The 21,202-nt window shown below is 40.4% G+C and overlaps 1 protein-coding gene across 4 annotated transcripts in view; it reads right to left on the reverse strand.

The window, feature by feature from the left end:
* LOC148040333 (uncharacterized) overlaps nucleotides 1-21,202 on the reverse strand; it is a 101,572-nt gene that overhangs the window by 51,466 nt on the left and 28,904 nt on the right. For 2 of the 4 annotated variants that reach the window (XM_087666516.1, XM_087666510.1), the window contains exons 2-5: nucleotides 14,616-14,666; nucleotides 4,727-4,812; nucleotides 4,023-4,103; nucleotides 3,810-3,892 (exon numbers count right to left, since the gene is read on the reverse strand). In XM_087666516.1, the coding sequence (XP_087522642.1) occupies nucleotides 3,810-3,892; nucleotides 4,023-4,103; nucleotides 4,727-4,812; nucleotides 14,616-14,618 (253 nt within the window). In that variant the 5' untranslated portion in view covers nucleotides 14,619-14,666. Of the gene's footprint in view, nucleotides 1-3,809; nucleotides 3,893-4,022; nucleotides 4,104-4,195; nucleotides 4,240-4,726; nucleotides 4,813-14,615; nucleotides 14,667-21,202 lie in introns of those variants that run through there. The other 2 variants (XM_087666512.1, XM_087666519.1) reach the window with 2 other exon arrangements.

Below are 21,202 nucleotides of genomic sequence, written 5' to 3' on the forward strand. Positions count from 1 at the left end.
GGAAAATACCAAATTGCTGGCTGACCTGCATAAAAATGATAAAATAATTCAGGTGGCCAGATAAAATGCGGATCACAGCATATTGATCAAGATCACCTCTAGCCTAGTGTGAACAAGCTCTCCAAACACCACTGAAAAAGAAATGCAAAGTTCTAGAAACTATCTTCTACCAATGTGAACATACCAAAACCAATTGAAAAGGGAATGAACTGTAATGCATGCTCTAGAAAGAGCTGCCTCCTCCATCAATACACATGATAGACTGAATGTTAGAGCTCCTAGTGTCCCCATCTAACTCAAACTGAGGCTCACAGGTAGGAGATGATTGTGCACGGCACATATGATTGCTAACACTTGTTGAGGTGGCAAGGGCCAAAAAAGACAAAAAAGGGTGGCAAAAGAAGTGCCAATGCTAATGAGGTCCATTGATGAAGTCCCCATCAATAAAGAAGCTCCTCACAATCCCACGAATCCCCCTCTAAAACATAAGGGGCCAAGGAATCCACAACCACATCGCTGATATTGTCCCCTTGTGGAATAGATGGTGTAGAATCAGAAATGTATGCAGCTATGGAAGACTACCTCAAAGGACCTTGTCTCTCTCGCCAACACATCGCTAGAATGGCTCGTGCATAAAAATCCTAAACAAAGACACCTTGCTCAATGAAGACAACTCGGGTACTGAGTCAAGGGCTGAGAGGAAGCCCAAGTCCAGAACATGTAGGACTTCCGAAATGGAGCCACTTCATAATAGGCCTGAATAAGGCAGAAAATCTATGTTTTTCATGGCAGATCTGCTCCAAAGAGCAAGCAAAGTGTGGTCTTCTCTTCATAGAACTTCCAAGTCCCCACTTTGGCGATGATACCATGTGAGAGTGCACAACAGAAGAGGAAACACAAGCACACAAAGACAAGGGAAGAGAGAGACTGCAATGAAAGATGAGAATGGAAGAAGAGAAATCTGCACTGAACTGAATGAAAGCTGAATATAAAGAGGATTCATCAGTTCCTGCATGCAGCCGAAGGCATCATCGAGGGCACTCGATGCAGCCAACAACCAAAACTGCTATATATAGCAGAGAAGCCCAAAAATTGGCCAACCTGATTAGGGAAAATGCCAAAATGCTGGTGACCTGCATAAAAATGATAAATTATGCAGCAGCCAGAAAATGCTGATCACAGCATACTAATCAAGATCACCTCCAGCCTAGTATGAACAAGCTCGCCAGCCACCACTGAAAAAGAAATGCAAAGGGCTGGAAACTATCTTTTGCAAGTGTGAACACACCTAAACCAACTGAAAAAGAGATGCATTGTAATGCATGCTCTAGAAAGAGCTCCCTCCTTCATCAAAACACATGATAGATTGAATGTCAAAGCTCCTAATGTCCCCATCTGACTGAGACTGAGAATCACAATCAAGAGATGACTATGCAAGACACATATAACTATTAACAGGTGGTACATTTGGAAGGCTTGCGGTCAATTGGTATTCAATAGTGAGATCCTTTTAGTATATGTCACCTATCAAGAAAAGAGGTATGCTCTGATACCATATCAAGTAATGACTGTTGTGAAAGCAAACCAAAGAGACAGTAGGGTTTGTGGGAGAAACACAAAGTGTGTATGGCAAACACTAAGAGAGAAGAGAAACTTAGAAAACATAGAAGAAGATGATGAAGCACTGAATCATGCTAAGTGACCAAAGCTAATACAAGAGAGCTGAAGCTCACTAGGTGGAGGAAGAGAATCTACAACCAAAATCACAAGTACGATCCAACACCAAGTGGTGGAGAAGGCCGCCAAGTGGAGGAAGAGAATTACAATCCAAAATGCAGCCTAGAAGGTGTGGAAGATAGGATGCCTCTATGCGAGGAAAGATGTAGCAAGTAGTAGTGGAGAGAAAGAGAGTGACAGAACGTTAGAAGGAATGAATATGGGATAGATGAATGGGTGGAGTCAATGCCATATATATAGGCATAGACTATCTAGAGTGTCTCCCACTAAAGGCTCTCGGGTGGTACCTGGACTCTCTTGGAAGTCGCTTGTGGAGTCAATGCCATATATATAGGCATACACTATCCAGAGTGTCACCCACTAAAGGCTCTCGGGTGGTGCTTGGACTCTCTCGGAAGTCGCTGAGGCTATAAATGGAAACCGAAAGCAAGAATGGAGGGAAATGGTACTAAATGATATGGAACACCTCCTCTTAGGTCCAAAAAGGAGCACGAAAGAGGAGAGTGAGAGAGAGAAGAAGACCACCCAACCTGAAAATCCTAGTATTCCACCTATAATGTAACCTGTAGTGAAGAACAGTAATGATGAGCTGATAGGACCCAAAACTCAACATTGAGAGAGAAGCCACAAGCTCCGTTACTCCATGCTGGAAGGTATATGTAGGCCTTGCCACCAAGCCATGGTTGAAACATCCAAAGCCCCGAATAAGAAAAAACTTGTAGATCTAGGATATCATTGGGAATAAAGGGGAAGGAAAATCAATGGGTGGGTCAAATGGCATGAAAGTCAACCATCCCAAGAAGGTATAGGGTGTGTGAAGAACCACAAGAGGAGTAGGGACCCCCTCTGAGCTCAGGGAATGGGATCCCCTCAAAAGGTGAAGAAAGATGAGCCCCCACTAAATCCCCCTCAGAGAGAGATAGGGAATCAAGAAACTCATGGATCATGGCCTCCAAAACATCTAAAGACAAAGGAAATGCCACTGGTGGTGCTGAAGAAGTATCTAGGGCTCCAATATAACAAAGGATGGGTAGCTCCCAGAGGTGGCCTCTTGGACCTACAGCTCTCTAAGCACCTCTGGCTCTAATAGCATGTCAAGAAATGACTTGTGAAAGCAAACCAAAGAGACAATAGGGTTTGCAGGGAGAAACACAGAGTTTGTATGGCAAACAGTGAGAGAGGAGGGAAACTCAGAAAACACAAAGAAGATGATGAAGCACTGCATCATGCTAAGTGAACAAAATTGATACAGCAGAGACTGAAGCTGAAGCTTTGAAGATAATTGTACTATCATGATACAAGTTGCAGCACCTATAGGAACCCTGCACTGTAGAGGGAGCGAAATGCACTCCTCCAGACAATAGGATGTCGAAGGTATGCTAAAGGTGAAGGACAGTTGTCGAGGGCCGTGGCATAGTCCCACAGTCCAGGAAGACGATCACCAACTACGAACGCGTACTCTGGAATGGCAGCCTTAAAGGGTGGCACATTTGGTGGGCCTATTGCCAATTGGTCTTTAGTGGTGAAAGCTTTTCAATATATGCCACATTGACAAAGCTCTAGCCACCCATTCACTCCCTCCAAGGCTGCAAGGAGTAGCTATAGGGAGACCTTGCCATTCGTGGAGCTTCGCAATAGTTCCTTCACACTTGGGTTGCCATAGCCTGTTTTCCACCTTACAGGACAGAAAATGCCAGTGGTGTTACACTCCACCATGAATTATTTCTCCCACCCATTCACTCGCTCCACTGCTGCAAGGAGTAGCTATAGGACGACCTTGCCATTAATGGAGCTTCAGCAGTAGTTCCTTCACACTTGGGTTGCCATAGCCTGTTTTTCATCTTACAGGACAGCAAACCCCAGTGGTGTTACACTCCACCATGAATTCTTTCTCCCATCCCCCCAAACTGCCTTGAGAGGCCTTGCATATATATGATTTGAATTGAATTCAGCATCAACCAGACTATTGAGCACTTACACTTCCTTGATTTGTTTGCTAGCCTGTACACTTGCTTGCAGAGAAAGAATGTTACCATATGTTTACAAGAAAGATAAGGTAACAAGCAGTTTACCAACAGCCTGAGAATGAATGTCGTTCATTATTGAAATAAGCACAGATATTTTTTCTGTGGTGAAGCATTGATCCTGAGCAAATCTTTTGTTAGTTAAGACTCAGAAATTGATTAATTGAATGAGATCTATCCAGTAGCAATTGTTTAATCAGAAAAGGAAAAGCATTCACTGCAAAGAAATTCGATCTCCTTGTATGTAGTGACTGAGGATACAAGAAGGCATTCAAATACATGTCCAGTAGAATTTCACAATGCAAAGTTTGATCTTCCAGTTTCATATATAGCTGGAGGTATCTGAGGAATCCAAAGAATAGTAGTCAAGAGGTTGCAAAAGTAAATCAAGCGTGACTGGTGCACTTTGAAATAAACTTGTACTTGGAGTTTACCTAATGGAGATTTGAAGAAAAGAGAGGGTCATCTTCAAAAGATCCTTGCAGTTTTTAATCAGAAAGTTATTTTTTCAGAAAACAATCTGTCTGTAACACAATGAAGAAATCCTTTGAAACTGACTTGCCAAATAACTAACAGGTAAGTGATGGATTGGTTAATGCCCAGCTTTGGAAGCTACATTATCTATGTAAGCACAGTATCATTGTCATCATGTTACTCAGAATATCCTTGAAAGGATCATGGCACTGAACATTAAGCTCAATTAATGTCAGAACAGTGTAATTTTTTTCTTTAACTACATGTTTTTAGAAGCTATAGCATGGTCATCACAAAAATAAAACCAGCCTCAAAGCATCATGACACAGAGCTTTTAAGCCTGAATCTTAGTTTCAATAGGCATGTTTTCGGTCCAAGGCCAGCGCATAAATAATAAAAACAGCCTTGAAGCATCACAATACTAAATCTTGAAACTTAGTTTTGGTAGGAAGAGAACAGTACAATTCCACATCCAAGTTTCAAAAATATACCTCCTTATACTCTCTGACGATTCACATTCATCTAATATGCAGGTTATTTGTGATTCTAAGAGGTCACGCCAAAGTAAAGCCTTGGCCTGCAAAACAGAATTTTATACTGAGCTACAAATATTCCTTCTCATTGAGAACACATCTAAATCTTAGGTTGGCACTACTCTCATTTCTTGTGGACCATTTAGAGCTTAACAATTTTATGCATGAGAGGAGCCTGAATAACAAGATACTTGATCAAGGATGATTAGCATATGTGTGCACTGATTATATGCCAGAGTGGGGCTTGAAAACCTATTGGCAATAAAATAACAAGAGAACAATTTGAAAATCACAAGCTATAAATCAGATGACCTATACAAAAGGTTTCACCTCTCACTGTATAGTTGCATGTCGTGAAAAAAGCATAATATAGTGTTGACTACAAAGCTAAAGTATGAAACTTGAGCTTTTTCCAAAGAAAATAATATTCTATTAATAAATCCCCATGGGATAAAATATCCCAAGGCAAAATACAAAATTTTCCCTATAAGGTACCTCCAAAAAATAACAAATATAAAACAAGAAGGGGAGTCTTTTACAATGCATGAATGAATAACCAATCAGAAGGTCTATAATGCTAGACCATGTGTGGCTGAAAATGAAAGAAAGAGCTAGAATCCCAAATCCCAAGAAAATCGTCTCTCATCTTCCTTGTATGACTGAGAGTTGAGCAGGCCCAAATGCATTGTGTGCACCTCAGCTACAAATAAAGGTGCAGTATATTCTATGCATTTCATGTGCATATGCTCGAAAAGGTGGAGAATGTAAAGATTGAAGAGCAATCTGACTGATGTTCACAACTCGATTGATTGATTGACCCGCCCTATGTAAAGGATGGGAAATAGGGTACATAGGGTGCAGGCATAAAAGGTGGAAGTACCAATCATTTTATAATCAATTTTGATATAGTACAAGTCTTTTCTTGCTTCATCTCTCTCCTCCAACTTTCACGGTTGACATCTTTCCTTTTCCGTGTTTCCCTCTCTTCTAGCGTTTCTCACACTTCTTCCTTCTTTCTCTCTCTTCTTGCAGTCTTTCTCTTTCCTTCAACATTCTCTCTCTCCTATCTTCCTCTCTCCGAGTTCACTTCATGACAAGTGATATCAGAGCATGGTTCTTTGATCCGAGTTTGGTGACATTTCAACTAAATCTTTCTATTTCGTAAGTTAAATCATCAATGACAACAAAGTATAGGTGGTACAAACTTTTTAGGGAGTAGTGCGTTAACCAGTGGACCTTCAAGACAAGAAGACAGGCTTCATTAATGGAGTCTTGGGCAAGTTAGAGGCAGATCACCCAAAGATAGCACATCGTAGTCAAATTTTAGTCATTTTTGAAGGTGCCTCAAGGTAAAGTAGAGTTACAAACTTTAGAGAAGGCTAAGTTCTTACTACTTTTTGCAAAAGAGCTTTTCCCTTTTCTTCTCCAAGCTGCCTACAAGCTTCATGGATGCTCAGAGCCTCAAATCTCTTGACCATGGCCATTGTTCCATCAATAAACCTCGAAGCTTGACTCTCTATCATTTAAGGAACTTATAGAGCACCTAATTGCCGCCTTGGCAGTCATGATCCACTCCAGCCCTCAAGTCGAGTTTGCCCTACCTGCACCATCAACATATCTTGAAGGCCTGATCAGATTCATTTTGTTGCTGCCACATTTTGGTTCATAAGGAGCTACTACTACTAAGTAGCATAATAGTTCTCTTCTTTTGTCTTTCCCTTGCTTGAGTAAGCAAGGTTAAAGGTGAATCTTTTTTCATGGCTCATCTTACCAATCCTAGACAACAGAAAACAACTATTCTTCAGCATGATCTGAACTTGTTTGGCTTTATTACTCATTCAAGGCTCAAGATAAGCTCTAATACTCAACATTAGAGGCTTATTTGACTCCTTTGAGCAAGAGGTTGCTCCATTGGGCTGAAATAACCAGGGCAGCAACAGTTTGCTTCAGATTTTTGTCAAGGATTTGAACTTTATACTCATCCTATCAGGAGTCTTGGTGCATTTGGAGCTCCTACATTGAAGATTGAAGGCTATTCTTCTTCCATTGAAGCAACATTGAGCTTCTCTTGTTGTATCAAACAAGGCAACACCAAATACTCTTCTCTTCTTCAACATTTGGAGCACCAAGAGGCTATTTCTAATGCTCAATGTTAGCTCAAACCATAGCTACAAGTTGAACACTCCAATATTCCTCTCTAAGGAAAGTATTTTTTCTATTTTGAAGCTTGTAAACCCTAGGTATGGTGGATTTTGGACAGCAGTGAGATGTTACTTCAATCTCAGTGATTCAAGGCTCTTCTTCATTCAAAATGTCTCTGAGAATCACTTACATCCTTCATCCACTTCATTCAAGTCAAAATTTGACTAACACTTTACCTCTTGAGCTTCATATCTTCTATGTTTAAGTATGAACAACAAGGCCTATTAATTCTTCACCGAGAATTGCTTCCAGGGAGAGCATTTCGCCTCTCTTATATTAAGCATTTTACCTACAACAAGGCTCTTCAATCGTGGCAAGATTTGGAGATTATGGAGCTATGGAGTTCAATCTAGAAGCAATATTTTGGGGCTTTTGATGGCAACAAGCTAGGAAGCCATTATTCTTTTCTAAGTGAGCTCTTAGATGATAGGACATTGTTTGGCACCTTGGTTATGTTGATGGCATGCTTGTGATGGCATAAAATTGCTTATGAAGACACTTGAATGCTTATGTTAATATATCTATGGCAGTGGATTTTGACAATGTTTGCTTCTGTTGGCAGTGGCAGTAAGGAGATGGTCATGTTGACAATGCAATTGATCCTGTTGGCAATGGTTGATTCATCTGGATAGTGATTCAATCCACATAGTGATTTACATGACATCACTTACTCACTACTGTTCATTAAGATGGGTGGTACGGGTCTTTGATTGCTTCCCATAGATCATAATTGGTATCTTGGTATCCTACAGATGCCCTCAGCTCTATTAGTGAGTCTACAAGATTAAACAGGGTTAAAGTTGGATCTATAGGTTTCTGACAGGTTCATCCAGACAGGGACAGGTTCTGGACAGTTTCTGTTAGTCAACTTTGGGCTGTTATATATTTTTTTGTCCTGATCAGAAATTTACTGTTAAGTACTCGTTCGAAGAGGGAAAAGTTAGCTTTGATTTGAATCAAAAAGTTCATCAATCGGAGCTTTCTAGCAAAAATTGTGGCTGATTTAGTGATTGTAGGTACTACAGAACTGCACTCTCCAAAGGCACGGAAACAGAGTATTATGATTCTTATCAAAGAGATTGGTTCTAGTAGGTTGGATGTTCCTTTGGTAGACATAATGGGTACTTTGGCACATGTATTTATGACTTTTGATGACTCTAAAATGGCAACAAAGGTAGTAGATGATGTGGTTATGATAGAGCAAGTACTTGACTACCAGTTAAAACCTCATGTTTTTCAGTTGATACAGCGAGGTGTTATGCAAGCTCTCATCAATCTTTATGACAACAGTGTTTTACAAGGATATATGTGTAATGTGGAAGCCAAAAAAATGTTGGTTGGATTGCTAATCATGGTCAATCTAGAGGTTCAAGCTAATTTATTGGCATCATTGAAGTATTTTTGCACTAGTAGTACTACTCTTTTGCAATCTTTTCAAGGCAGGGATGTATTACATTTGCTTATATCATTGCTTAATTAGTCATCTCAGCAACAATTAGAATATGTAGTGTATTATGATGCTGATCACATGTTCTAATGTACAAAAATAGATCATGGGAAACATGTATACTTGGTACAATGTCATAATGGAGAGGATTACTCCATTGATCTTGGATAGCATATCAATGGAAATCGAACAAATATAATACTAAATTTTTTGTTTGTTCAAGATATTGATGATAATGCAAGGGACAATGGACAATATGATGGGCAAGATAAAGAAAAACAAAAGGCTAATGAGCAAGATGAAGAACAAGAAGATGACCAAGATAACCAGTAAAAGGATTACCTAGAAAATGATAATGCATATAAGAATCACTTAGTAATTGAGCAACTTTATGGACCATTTGTGGAAGGATATGAGTATTCTGAAAATGAAGAATCTGAAGTCTTTGATCACTCTTATGATGGATTAGTTGAGAATATGCATTAGCGCACACTCAACCAAGGTCTAGACCAGCCACAAGAACAGCAGTATGCATATGATTATGATTATGAAGACTGTGGTAATGAATATTACAATTGGTATGCTGATGATGAGGATGTACATAAGATTCCTAATGGTTATGATTTGACGGATGATGGATGTGCTTATGGGGATACTTCTTCCAACCCATTTGACCTGAATGGTCAAGATTATGAGTTTAATAACAATTTTCTTATTCTGGATCATTATTATGATGGTATACCTTTTGATCCGAGAGGTTATGGGATGGCTTTTGCACTTTCATTAGGCCATCATCCATATTGGATCAAAATATTTATCTTTAAGAGGTCTATTTGGTTGAAAACTAGTCATTTTATACCTGTTCTACTACAGACAATTTTTACAGCTTATTGTTTTGGCTCAGTTTTGATTCTAATTTGATTACAGAGGAGCAACACCTTTATGGCTAAAAGTATGTCCAATAAGCTTTCTTTTGACCCATAGCATGCTTGATTTGGATAAGCCCATCCAAAGATATTTCAGTTTTACTACAGCAGGGTCTGTAGTAGACAGCATGCTGCCTATTGTTTGCAAGTGTCTTTTCTTGGAGTTATGGTGATCTAATTCATAGTTTTATCATCTAGAATGGATGGACATATGGTCTATTTGGTTTGTCCACTTCTAATTCCATCCATTACTTGGTACATATTAGTGATTTCCTTATTTTTGTAGCCAATTGTAACAGAGTAGTACTCTGACTTCTAAAGAATAGGAAATAAGGTACATAGGGTGCAGGTATAAAAGGTGGAAATACCAATTATTTTATAACCAGTTTTGATATAGTACAAGTCTTTTCTTGCTTCATCTCTCTGCTCTAGCTTTCATGGCTGATATCTTCTAACACTAGAATAGAACCAAGCAAGATTGGTTGAAAGCAAAATGCATTCAATTGAGATTATCTGATACATTTTGTTGTAGATTTATATGGCCCTAACTGCTGATTGATTGCCAATCCCACGAGGCCTAATTCTCACATGTCACATATATGCGTTGTCATTGGCAACGCCAATCTTCTTTTTGAACATATAAGGAACACATCCATACCAACAGTCCAGATTACTAGTCCAAAAGCTGAGCTCAGTGTACAGAGTTGCCAGTACTTTGATACACTAATGAGTAGTAGCTTTGCCACCTCATGACACCACAAATTCTTGCATAATGATGCAATGCCCCCAAAACAAAGATGAGTTGCAAAAATTTTAGCACTCTAGGACAAATGGAGAAGACTAGATTGCCAACTGATCATAATAATGTGAGTGCAATCGGAAAAGAAATCGAAGTCATTGAGCAAATGCAGATCCCCAATTATGCAGTGTGAGACTCACAATGAGAGGATATGCAATAGAGAAAGTTCAGTACCACACACTTCCCTCCTCGCCACCCGACCTGACCATTGGGCCACCAGTGCCCATGGGCAGCAAAGTGGAACGAGGTGGTTGCATGGTCTCCAGCACAAACCAAACATTCAGTAACACTGGTTCACCAGTCCCTCACTACTTCCCTTTCGGATCATTGCAGTTTACTTAGTATGTTGGATTCTCAGCACATACTAGAGTTTCTTGTATTTGGAATCAGAAGTCCTCAGATATTACTGTCTTATCCACTGGAAGATTTGTCTCACATCCATGGTCTGCACACAAGGAACAAAGAAGGAAAGAAGGAAAGAAAGAAAGGAAGGAAGAAGCTAGATTGCTGGTTTTCAAAAGGTGAACGTGACCTTGACCTGAAACATCATGGGAAAGAAAGATATATGAACATGTACTAGAGGCCAAAACTGGCCTGTCAGACAAATCAATATACAACGAAGAGTCAGCAGCACATGGCCAGAAGGGGAGGCATCATTGAAATTCGGCATGCTGTACTAAAGTGCATTAATCATCAGAAACCGCAATGTAATCAGAAGGGTGCATCTTATAAAACCTTGCTCTTGGCGCTTGCTTGTGGCCATTCAAAGCTTTTAGCAGAGCAGATAGAGAAAGTACAACTTCAAAGTTTATTAATAATCTCCACCTTCTTTCTGTGTTATTAAGGGGTGTAATACCTGTCCAATGTTTGAATAGGATTTAACTCACCCTGAAGATCGAATTGGCACCAGCAATTTTTCTACGAATATTATCAACCAAGATCTAAGCACCCACATAGCTGGATCAATTTCCTTCTCAGTCACTCAATTTAGAAATGGAAAATATCAGGTCACTACCTAACATTGTATGCCCTTCTCATTATCAAATAAGCCTGCTCATGGATAAGTGATGTGTAAAGAACTGTTCCAGCTGGGAGAGTGAAATGTGAAGTGTAAATACAACCACTGTGTGGGTAACTCAAGATGTAGAGAGCTCAGATGAAAGAATGGATGAATTATATTGTGAATATGATACAAGGGGCCTCAAACCTGTATGTCTCATAGACTAGGGATGAGGTGACCTTAAGCCTTAGAGTGGTGCCGAAGATGCCGCAAACAGCTCCGAGAGTATGTCTTACTTGTAATAGATTCTGAAATGTAGCTGCATCAACGGTCCACCATGCTGGATGATGATGTTGAAGGCAGAAAAGGGAGCAAACACAGTCCCCTATAGTCAACCGGATGCCAAAAAGCTGGGTGGCAACAGAGCAGGGCAGACAGCTGAAAACCAGCTCAGATTGATGTGGATGATGATGTTCGTTTGGTCATCATCAGACATTGCGGGTCCGCTGGTGGTGGAAAACTGGCGTGTAAACATTGATACTCAGCCATCTTGACCTTAAGGTGATCTTGGTCTCATATCTTGAACTCTTGGAGCTCATGGTCAAGGCCTATGCAGTGGATCCTATCATAAGCCACATAATGGTTGGTCAGTTGTACCCATCTATCAAATTCTAGATCAAAATGTTGTACTTGGGAGTGAAACTCAAGTAGCAAACCCTACATCAGCTCGACTGTGGCCATAGCATTTCTGCTTTTCCAAGAGGAGACAGCCTTGTATGAAGACCAATAAGGGTATCATTGGGTTTCCATCCCTAAACAAGGTCCCCATAAGTCTTGGGAATGGATGGAAAGAAATATGAGGTGCTCATGTGTCACCTAGGAATGGTGTGTTGGGAAGGCAGATGCAGGGTCCAGTGCTACATGTGGCAACAACATGCTTGGCATGGTGACTCATGACACTTTCCCAATAGAAGGTAAAATCGAAGTCAGATGGCGCACTAGACATTGGTATGTGCATAAACTTATATAGGTCCCCATGGATGCATGGATTGTGTGATGTGCCCCCACTGTCAATGCACCTCCACCGATTGGCTATGGGATATAGGAGCCTATGGCAAACATGCCTAAAGGTTGTGTACCCCCAGTGTGGTGTATTGCGGCATGGGTAAAGCGATTGGTGATTATGCAGCAGAACATGAACTAGGTGAGATGGGTGGGAATGAAGAGTTATCATGCACCAAAAGCAAAATTTTATGAATCAGCGAGTAAACGAGAGAGGTTACCTTGACTTCTTCTTCCTCTTGACCCACCTCAATTAGCATTCATATACTAGTATGGATCAAGGTTATTACAAGTACTTAAAATTCATTACCTACATATCAACAGGGCTAACCAAAGAAAGACCAGATGAATATAAACTTAGCTTTCATTGATTCTAATGGGTTCCAATAGACTGGATGCCTCCAAGTTGTATAGATAGCCAACAAGATGGTATGCCAAAGGGATAGTAGTATGAGGTGTGTTTTGAGATATACCCATTCCTTGAGTGCCTCCTCTCTTCTCTCCTCTTGAATACCTCAATGTATTCTTCTCTGGTGGCCAGGTGAAACAATGTGTAGGAAATTAACAATCTCATGAAGATATTGCATTCGGGATGGAGATGTTTCATACCATTCCTTCAAAGCCTCCATGGAGGGGGATATCAGAGCCAAAGAGATAGGCTCCAAGGGGGACTGCTTTGGTGATGATGGTTGAGACACCTCTTCTTCCATTCTCACTTGCTTTTAGTGCCAAGATTTCTCATCAAGCTTAGGAGTCGATATAAGCACCTAGCTAAGATACCATGTAAAGAAATGCTCAACCACACATAGAGAAATGCTTTAACTGTACAACAAGAACATGGATGACTGAACCAATGAATAATATGCTGAATATAATGCAAGAGGCCTTGAAACCTCAATGTCTCAGAGAAAGGGGAAGAGGTGAGCTGAGAGTGGTATTGGAGATGCCTGGAACAACTCCAAGAGTGTGTCATCCTCATGATGGATCCCAAACACAGCAAAAGCAGTCCATCACACTAGATGATCTTGTTGAAGGCTGCAAAGGAAGCAAAATGCAGTCCTCCCTAGTTAGTCAGATGCCGAAAAGCTATGCATCAACAAAATACAAGGCAGGTGGCTTGAAAACCCTGCTCTACCAATATGGATGATGATGTCAGCAAGTTGTACAGCAAGAGCTGCTGATACTCTCAGCTGAGCAGAATCTGGATGAAGCTCTCCACTGATGGCGATGTCCTCCAAGCAGATGGTAGCAGGTAGGAATGGTGGCAACATTTAAGTGATGACCCGTACCAGCTCTGGATGGGGTGTGGGCAACAATGTCAAGGCTGAAGGGTGATAGCTAAAGGCTGGAGAGGGAAGTAAATCAAGGACAAATCAGATACCCACAATTAACTCTATCTATAGAGTACTCTATTGCAGTTGTCCTACTGTTCAAAAAGTAGTGCATTGTAATAAGTGCAAACCCTAATTTTGGTGGCTCGACGTGATGAACAACTAACAACAAAAGTAAATAGTTAGCACCAATAAATTACTAATGGACATGGGTCCGTGTAGCCCAGCCCCAGCAGATGTTTCGCTCATAGAGAGCATTCTTTGGAAAAGGATCTTACGTTGTTCTCCTTCAAGATCAAAGGGCGAGTATTAGATGTAGACAGTAGGTCAGAAAGTCCTGACGCCATAACCTTCATCTTTTATGAAGTGGCCCGCATTTAAAGCTTTAGGCTTTTTTTCGTGAAATAAGAATCATACATAGGAAAACATTAACATAGAGGGAAGTCACAATGTAATTACATAATTGTGGAGTGCTTATTAGCCTACAGGCTATGCACCATCTTACAATGTTTGCTTTTTTTAGTCTTTTCGATTTTAGTGAAGTATACAAAGGGATAGTGGTTGATTAGAGCCTTTATTTAGGCAGCTGATTAGACAGAGCATTGTTTAGAATGTAACCCAATTATAGCTTCAAGCAGTTCTTCCAAAGTAGGTCACTGTTGCTTCCCTTGATTTCTTACTACTATTGGAATCCTTGATAAGGAATCTTGTACTTCATAAGTTACATTCGTGATAATTTTCACTGAGGTAAATTTCTTTCTCTACTTGAGTTTTTTGCTTTGGCGAACAGAGGGGAAAGGGATGGGGGTGGGGGTGGGGGTGGGGGTGGGGGTGGGGGTGGGGGGCCAGCTTCAAGCAGTTCTTCAACAGTCACGGTCTACAAATGGCAGCTCTATAACTGGGGTTCTGCTGCTGATTATTTACTATATCTATGTTATATAGTATGATATGTGCTTCTAACAGTAGTGGCCCTGGTTGGGCTAAGTAGTCATATACAAGAGGTTCCAGCTTACTGATCAGCAGGCTTAGAAATTTACATGAAAGAGGAAATAAGTCCCCCCTTTAAGGAACAAAGCCTACCATGTGCACTCCAGGTTGTAGACATTGACTATAACAACTTTGCTTTCCTTCCTGCAAACAACCATAAAGTCAATAAAAGAATCTTACAATATAGGATTTTGCACATGACACGTCACTTGCAAAGGACACAGAGCTAAGATATTAACTCTACAATAATATTTCAGAGAAACATTTCTTTTGTATGCATTATTTTCTTTTTCCTGTATTCTTAGGTTTTCTATATGCAAATAGAGATACATCAACCAACTGTTGCACAGACTTTTGAGTTCCAAACAAGAAACCTTTCTATGATGAAAAATACGAGTAGATGGAATTGCCTCTAGTGGCCTGTTATAGCTTACATAGTGTATTGTATCCGCAAGATCATACAGGACTACCTTGCTTCAAGAGGCCCATGATGCAGCAACAACGGGCAGGGCATCAAGGAGAGGGACCAACTGTTCAAAAACTTTCTCAAGGCCATCTTTGGCCACACATGAAGGCATCCACCCATACATTTAAGGCGTCCAAATGAGGCCATGAAAAGTACAAGACAAGGTATTTCCAAATGTGTATCAGTAACCACCTCAGTCAAAAGAGACCAAAATAAAATACAATAGGTAGTCTAATAGAAGGGCTCTGTGAGAAGTAAATCAGGAGGTTCATAATGCAAACCACGTGTCTCTAGATGGAAGAAAGTGCCAAAGTCCCATGTATCAAGTAAAGTATCTTTGCTCCTCCACGTGTGCTTAGAGTAACCCTGTAGTCTCTCCCATCCCCTAAAGCATACAAATGATCTTTATCTAGATCCTAGAGAGGGTCTCTGCTATAAATGTGCCCTATAGCTCAATGGCATCATGCATCTCGTTGTCCATATGAACCAAGTGATAATGCTACCAATCAGCTCCTCTATGTGAGTGTCCCTCTATCCACCATCTGTGAGAACTTTGGTGTGGGAATTATACTTAGTATTGTTTAGAAATAAGAAAAGAATAACTCCCTTGAATATCCTCGTAGCCACATGCTAGTGGACCTCCATCTAGAACCCATCTGTTGGTCTCCAAGTCACTATCATATCTCAATTGTACTATGGAAGACTGTCATGACAGCTCTCCTCCATAGCTTCGCTCCCCTGGGCAATCCCATAAGATGTGCCATTGTCTTCTACATCAATCACAAGCTACTAGGAGTCTACCATAGCCAAGTCGTGTCAATTGTTGTTCTTTTTTGTGCTAGTAACCATAGCAAGAGTGAAATCTTCCTAACTCTAAAGCTATCATCTAGTCTCTCTCGAAGAGATGCCATGACTATGTTTGGATGGACAGCTCTTATCCTGCTCATCCAAATCCTCTTCTCAACTAGTATATCAAAAGAATGAGACATCAAAAGGTCTTTCAAGAAAAGGGTCCCTCTATATCTCCACTCTCCTAGAAAAGGGTCTCCTCTGACAAGCCCAATCAATGTCTACATTCGTCCATCATGCAAGCAACCACATTTGGATCTACATAGAATCTCCTATCCCAATGAGCTAGTACTCTGATCCTCTAAAGAGAACCACCTGTAAAAGTCCCTTTGAGATTAAGAAAGGTGGATTATCTGCCCCATAGTAGAGAACCACCTGTAAAAGTCCCTTTGAGATCAAGAAAGGTGGATCAATCTCCCCTATAGTATGGTTGGACTTTTTTTTTCTAAATTAAAGATGGATTCTAACCTCAAGTGATTGACAAAAATACTATTCAGCAATGGTCAGTGCAAGCTAATGCAAATGAAAAGGTATTAATCTCCAAGATTGAACAATGGTAGCTACAAACTTGACCTCAAAACCCCCCTCCCCCCAACAACAAACAAGATCTTTGGTTCTAATTTGTTGAAAAGTCAAGTGAATGCTAGACTCCCACGGCCCTCCAAGTTACTAGTGTGATTGTCTATAGTCCCCATAGCAATTACTTTTCCCTAGTCCTTTCCTGGAAGCAAACCTCCAGCAATGAGTTTCACCTATATAGGTGAACTCTAAGAATCTAGACCAATTCCTGTCGAAGGATGACAAGTTAAACTACTTTCACCTCATTGGGTTCCCATCTCCTCTTGACTAAATAAAGTTCCTAATGGGATGCTTCACCTCACCAGTGCAAAACCTGAACAAGAAGTAAACCACATGGCCGCTAGTAGAACCTAGTGAGCAACCACTATCCTCCTTAGTAAAGAGGGTCTAATTGTGCTCCAATAAAGGAGCTTCCATCTAATGCTCAAAAAAAATAGTGCTAACTGCTCCTCTAGGCTCTAAAAAGATGTCAATACCCACTAATGTCCAAGGTACTTCACTCAGGTGCCACTGGAAACCAAGTACCACTAAGGTCTCCAATTCAACTATCAAGTGTCATAGACCCAAAAACATTTATGCCAACAACTAACGGCGATACTTGAAGCCCTATAAAAGATCCCCCTCACAGCTACTAAGGCCCAAAAGTTTCCCTTATCCCCATCCAAGTCAATAGATGTGTCATCTAGAAACACCACATCTAAAAATTCATAAAATTTGTCATAGATAACTTGATCCCCTAGGTACATGTAAATCTATCTATCAAAAAAGAACTAATGGCCCATGCCATGAAAAGACAAAGGAGTGGGCAAGAGAGAAGTCCTATCTCACTAATCTCTAATTGCTAAACCTCTCTCCTCCAGCTCCACCAACTAGAACCTACCTCTATGCTACAGAGTAAAACAATGCAACTCTCTAACCCATTTCTCTAGAAATCCAATATTCAACATGATGCCCCCAAGAAACTCCCAACTACTTCGTAAAAGGCCTTCTCAAATCGAGAAGCACAATGAGGACCTAGTTCCTAGAGTGCAAGATCTATGAATTTTCAAGAGATGATGCTGTTGAAATTTTTCAAAAGGTGAGGCCCTAGTTCTTAAAGTGCAAGATCTGTGAATTTTCAAAAGGTGAAGCTATCGTTAAGGACATTCTGGTCTTAAACAAAGTATCTAAGTGGAGTCGTTACCTATCAAGGAATGGCCTTATGACAAGTCTTGATGCACTTTATGGCCAACTTTCAAAAAATCATGCAATCAAAAACGGTAACATATTGTTGTGGTTAACATGATTACATAGATGCAACTTATTCCGTGTACCTCTATGTTGTAAAAGTTGCATGATTATTGATTATCACAAGGTTCAAAAAGCATGCTTCTCAAAGAGAATCGTTTTTCGTGGAGTCTCAAATTTCGCCTAATCCTAGACATCACTACTTTCCACGCTTGGTACTATGAGAATAAGAAATGCAATGGAAAAAAGAGAACACAAGTGATGAACTCTAAATGACATGAACAATGAGAAGCAAGAATGCAAGAACTTCGAGAATGAATAAACGGGCCATGGAATCCATATATCAAAGCATGACAACAATGAGAGCAAACTATATGAGTATAGTTGACCGCTAGAGTGCCTCCAATCTCCCTCTTTCCACAAGATGTTAGAGGTCACCGCCTAGGTAGGTGGACATGCAGGGCAGCTGAAACCAGCCTTCCTTCTCAGATAGGGTGATAAATAAATAACTTAATTTAACACTAATTACACCAATTAATAACTTAGCATAAACTAAAACGCACACATTACCTTAACAATCTGGGACAATAGACACCTAATTTGCCCCAAAACTGGCACCCTTTTCCGTATTTCTTTAACTTTGATTGCTAATGGATGGTGTACAATTTGAGATTCCACAATCTCCTTTGTTGTACATACAATCAACAAGCAAGAATTGCGCAAATGAAACCGCCAACTGGTCAAATGCTGCCCCAATTTACATTGGATGACATAGCATTGGAAATCCCTATCAATTCCACGAATTTCAGAAGCTGATTTCAGTTTACGATGCCTTTTCTTGTTGGCATGGGTCCTAAGGTGCCTGTCAAACCCTAATTTCTGCAAAAATTTATGGTTTATAGAAGAAATTCTCCTGCTATCCTCCAAATATAGCTGAGATATGCTACAAATGGTTGAGAGATATTGAGAATGGCTAAGCACAAGCTAGAGAAGGTGAGAGAATGCCAAAAGAGAGAGAAATTTCTCATTTTCACACAAGAAAAACCTGAAATCTGATTGCTGCCTGTACCAGAAAGCATTTAATGCTCTCCCCAGCTACTCAAGAGACCCCAAATGAAGGGAAGAGTGAGAGAGAGTGAACTCAGAGATAGGTGTACCAAATTGTGATGGTACACAAAGAATAAAGAATGTATTTATATGTTAGGGTACAAATAAGGGTGTGTTCACACCCGTATAACTTTACACAAAGACGAAGGGACTTTATACCCAACAACCTCCCACTTAAAGGCCCGAAGTGGTACCTTTAAGCTAACCAACTCCCACTAATCGGATGCAATGCTCATGATGAGCCTTTGCAAGACTCTTAGTGAGAATGTCTGCAAGGTTATCTTGGGTTTTGATCTTAGTGTGTGTGACAAGACCATCATCCAAGACCTGTCAAATGAAGTGGTACCGAATATCTATATGTTTGGTACGTGCATGAAATATGGCATTCTTAGCCAAACATAGTGTACTTTGGCTATCACATCCAATCACTGGAATACATGAAAAAGGACCAAAATCCTTGACCAGACAGCCAAGCCAAATAGCTTCCTTAGAAGCTTTTGTGGCTGAAATATATTCAGCCTCTGCAGTACTTAGTGCCACAATTTTTTGCAACCTTGAACACCAAGAGATAGCCCCACTAGCCAAAGTAAAGACATATCCACTGGTAGATTTCCTAGTGTCAAGATCTCCTGACATGTCTAAATCATAGAATCCCTGCAACTCTAGTGTACCCTTTCCATAGCATATACACTTCTCTTGTGTACCTTTAAAGTATCTGAAAATACATTTCATTGCTTCCCAATGTGGCTTGCCAGGGTTAGACAGGAATCTACTAACAACTCCCACTATAAGAGCAATGTCGAGGCAAGTTACAACCATAGCATACATCAAAGATCCACAAGATGATGCATAAGGTATGCCCTTCATAGCACTAGCAATTGCATCATCCTTTGGGCAATCAGCTTTGCTAAGCTTTGTATGTGGCACTAAAGGCACACCAAGAGGCTTAACATCAGCCATATTAAACCTGTCAAGTACTTTGCTAATGTACTTGTTTTATGAGAGAAACAATAAGTGTTGCCCTCTATCTCTATTAATGCAGATGCCCAAAATGTGTTCAACTACCCCCAAATCTTTCATTGAGAAGGCTGAACTCAGCTGCCTTTTAAGAGCATTCAAAGTACTCTTATGCTTTCCTGAAATCAACATGTCATCCACATGAAAAACCAGCACAATAAAACTTCCATCATCAGCCTTTTTAGTGTATAAGTAGTGAACTACATGACTGTGTTTAAACCCATGGCTGAGCATGAAGGTATCAAACTTTTTGTACCATTATCTAGGGCCTTGTTTCAGCCCATATAAGCTGCATTCAGCTTACAAACCAAATACTCTTTTCCTAGAATAGCAAAACCTTCTGGTTGTTTCATATACAACTCTTCATCCAGGTCTCCATGAAGAAAAGAAGTCTTCACATCCATCTGATCCAACTCTAAATCCAAGGATGTAGTGAGAGCAAACAAAACACGGAGCATAGTCATCCTCACCACTAGTGATAGAAAAGACCTCTTGAAAGTCTATGCCTTCTTTCTATGTATAGCCCTTAAAAACCAACCATGCCTTGTACTTGGGCTTCCCATCAATACATTTCACTTTGTAAGCCCATTTATTAGGGATAGCTTTTCTATCCTTGGGCAAAGATACAAGCACCCATGTGTTATTTACATACAGAGACTTCATCTCTTCCTGCATAGCAAGCTCCCACTTTCTCTTATTTTCACATGACTGTGCCTCTCTAAATGTCAAAGGCTCACCCTCATCAACCGACAAAATGCAATCCAAAGATGGCTGAAACCTCTGTGGCTGCCTTCTGACATGTGTAGACCTTCTTACCCAAGAATCTGTATTGTCAAGCAATGGGTTTACATCCTCAGGTATGTGCACATCATCACCAGGTTGCTGATTTTCAGCATTTCTTGCTGTTGTAACCTGTTTTCAGCATGTTCTTCTTGCTATCCTATTTCGTCTTGTGCATCTATTTGCTATCCATTATCTTCTGGCTGTAGCACAATGGGTTGCTGCTCATTTTCAGCATCAAAAGAAACAAAATCTTCAGCTAACGACTGTTGAATGGCTAGCTATTCATGCTAAAATGATGCTTCAACAATTTTGCCTCATTAATAACTATGCCTCAGCTGCGTACTATCTTCCTGTCCTAAGGAAGCCAAACTCTATAACCCATCTCTCCCTCATCTCCATCCCATAAAGATGCCCTTGATGGATTTCATATCTAGTTTGGTCCTCTGATCTACAAGTACATACACAAAGGCATCACAACCAAAGACTCACAAATGGTCATATGAAGCACGTTTGCTAGACCAAACCGCTTCTGAAATGCCACTTTTCAATGCACAATTTGGAGAATGATTGCATACATGAACTGCAATTTTAAGAACCTCTCCCCAGAACTGTTGCGGGAGATTAGTTGTGGACAGCATGGATCTGAATCTCT

Source organism: Lygodium microphyllum, chromosome 2 (genome assembly GCF_053477565.2).
Source record: "Lygodium microphyllum isolate KBCC chromosome 2, Lygodium_microphyllum_v1.1.10, whole genome shotgun sequence".
Taxonomy (NCBI): domain Eukaryota; kingdom Viridiplantae; phylum Streptophyta; class Polypodiopsida; order Schizaeales; family Lygodiaceae; genus Lygodium; species Lygodium microphyllum.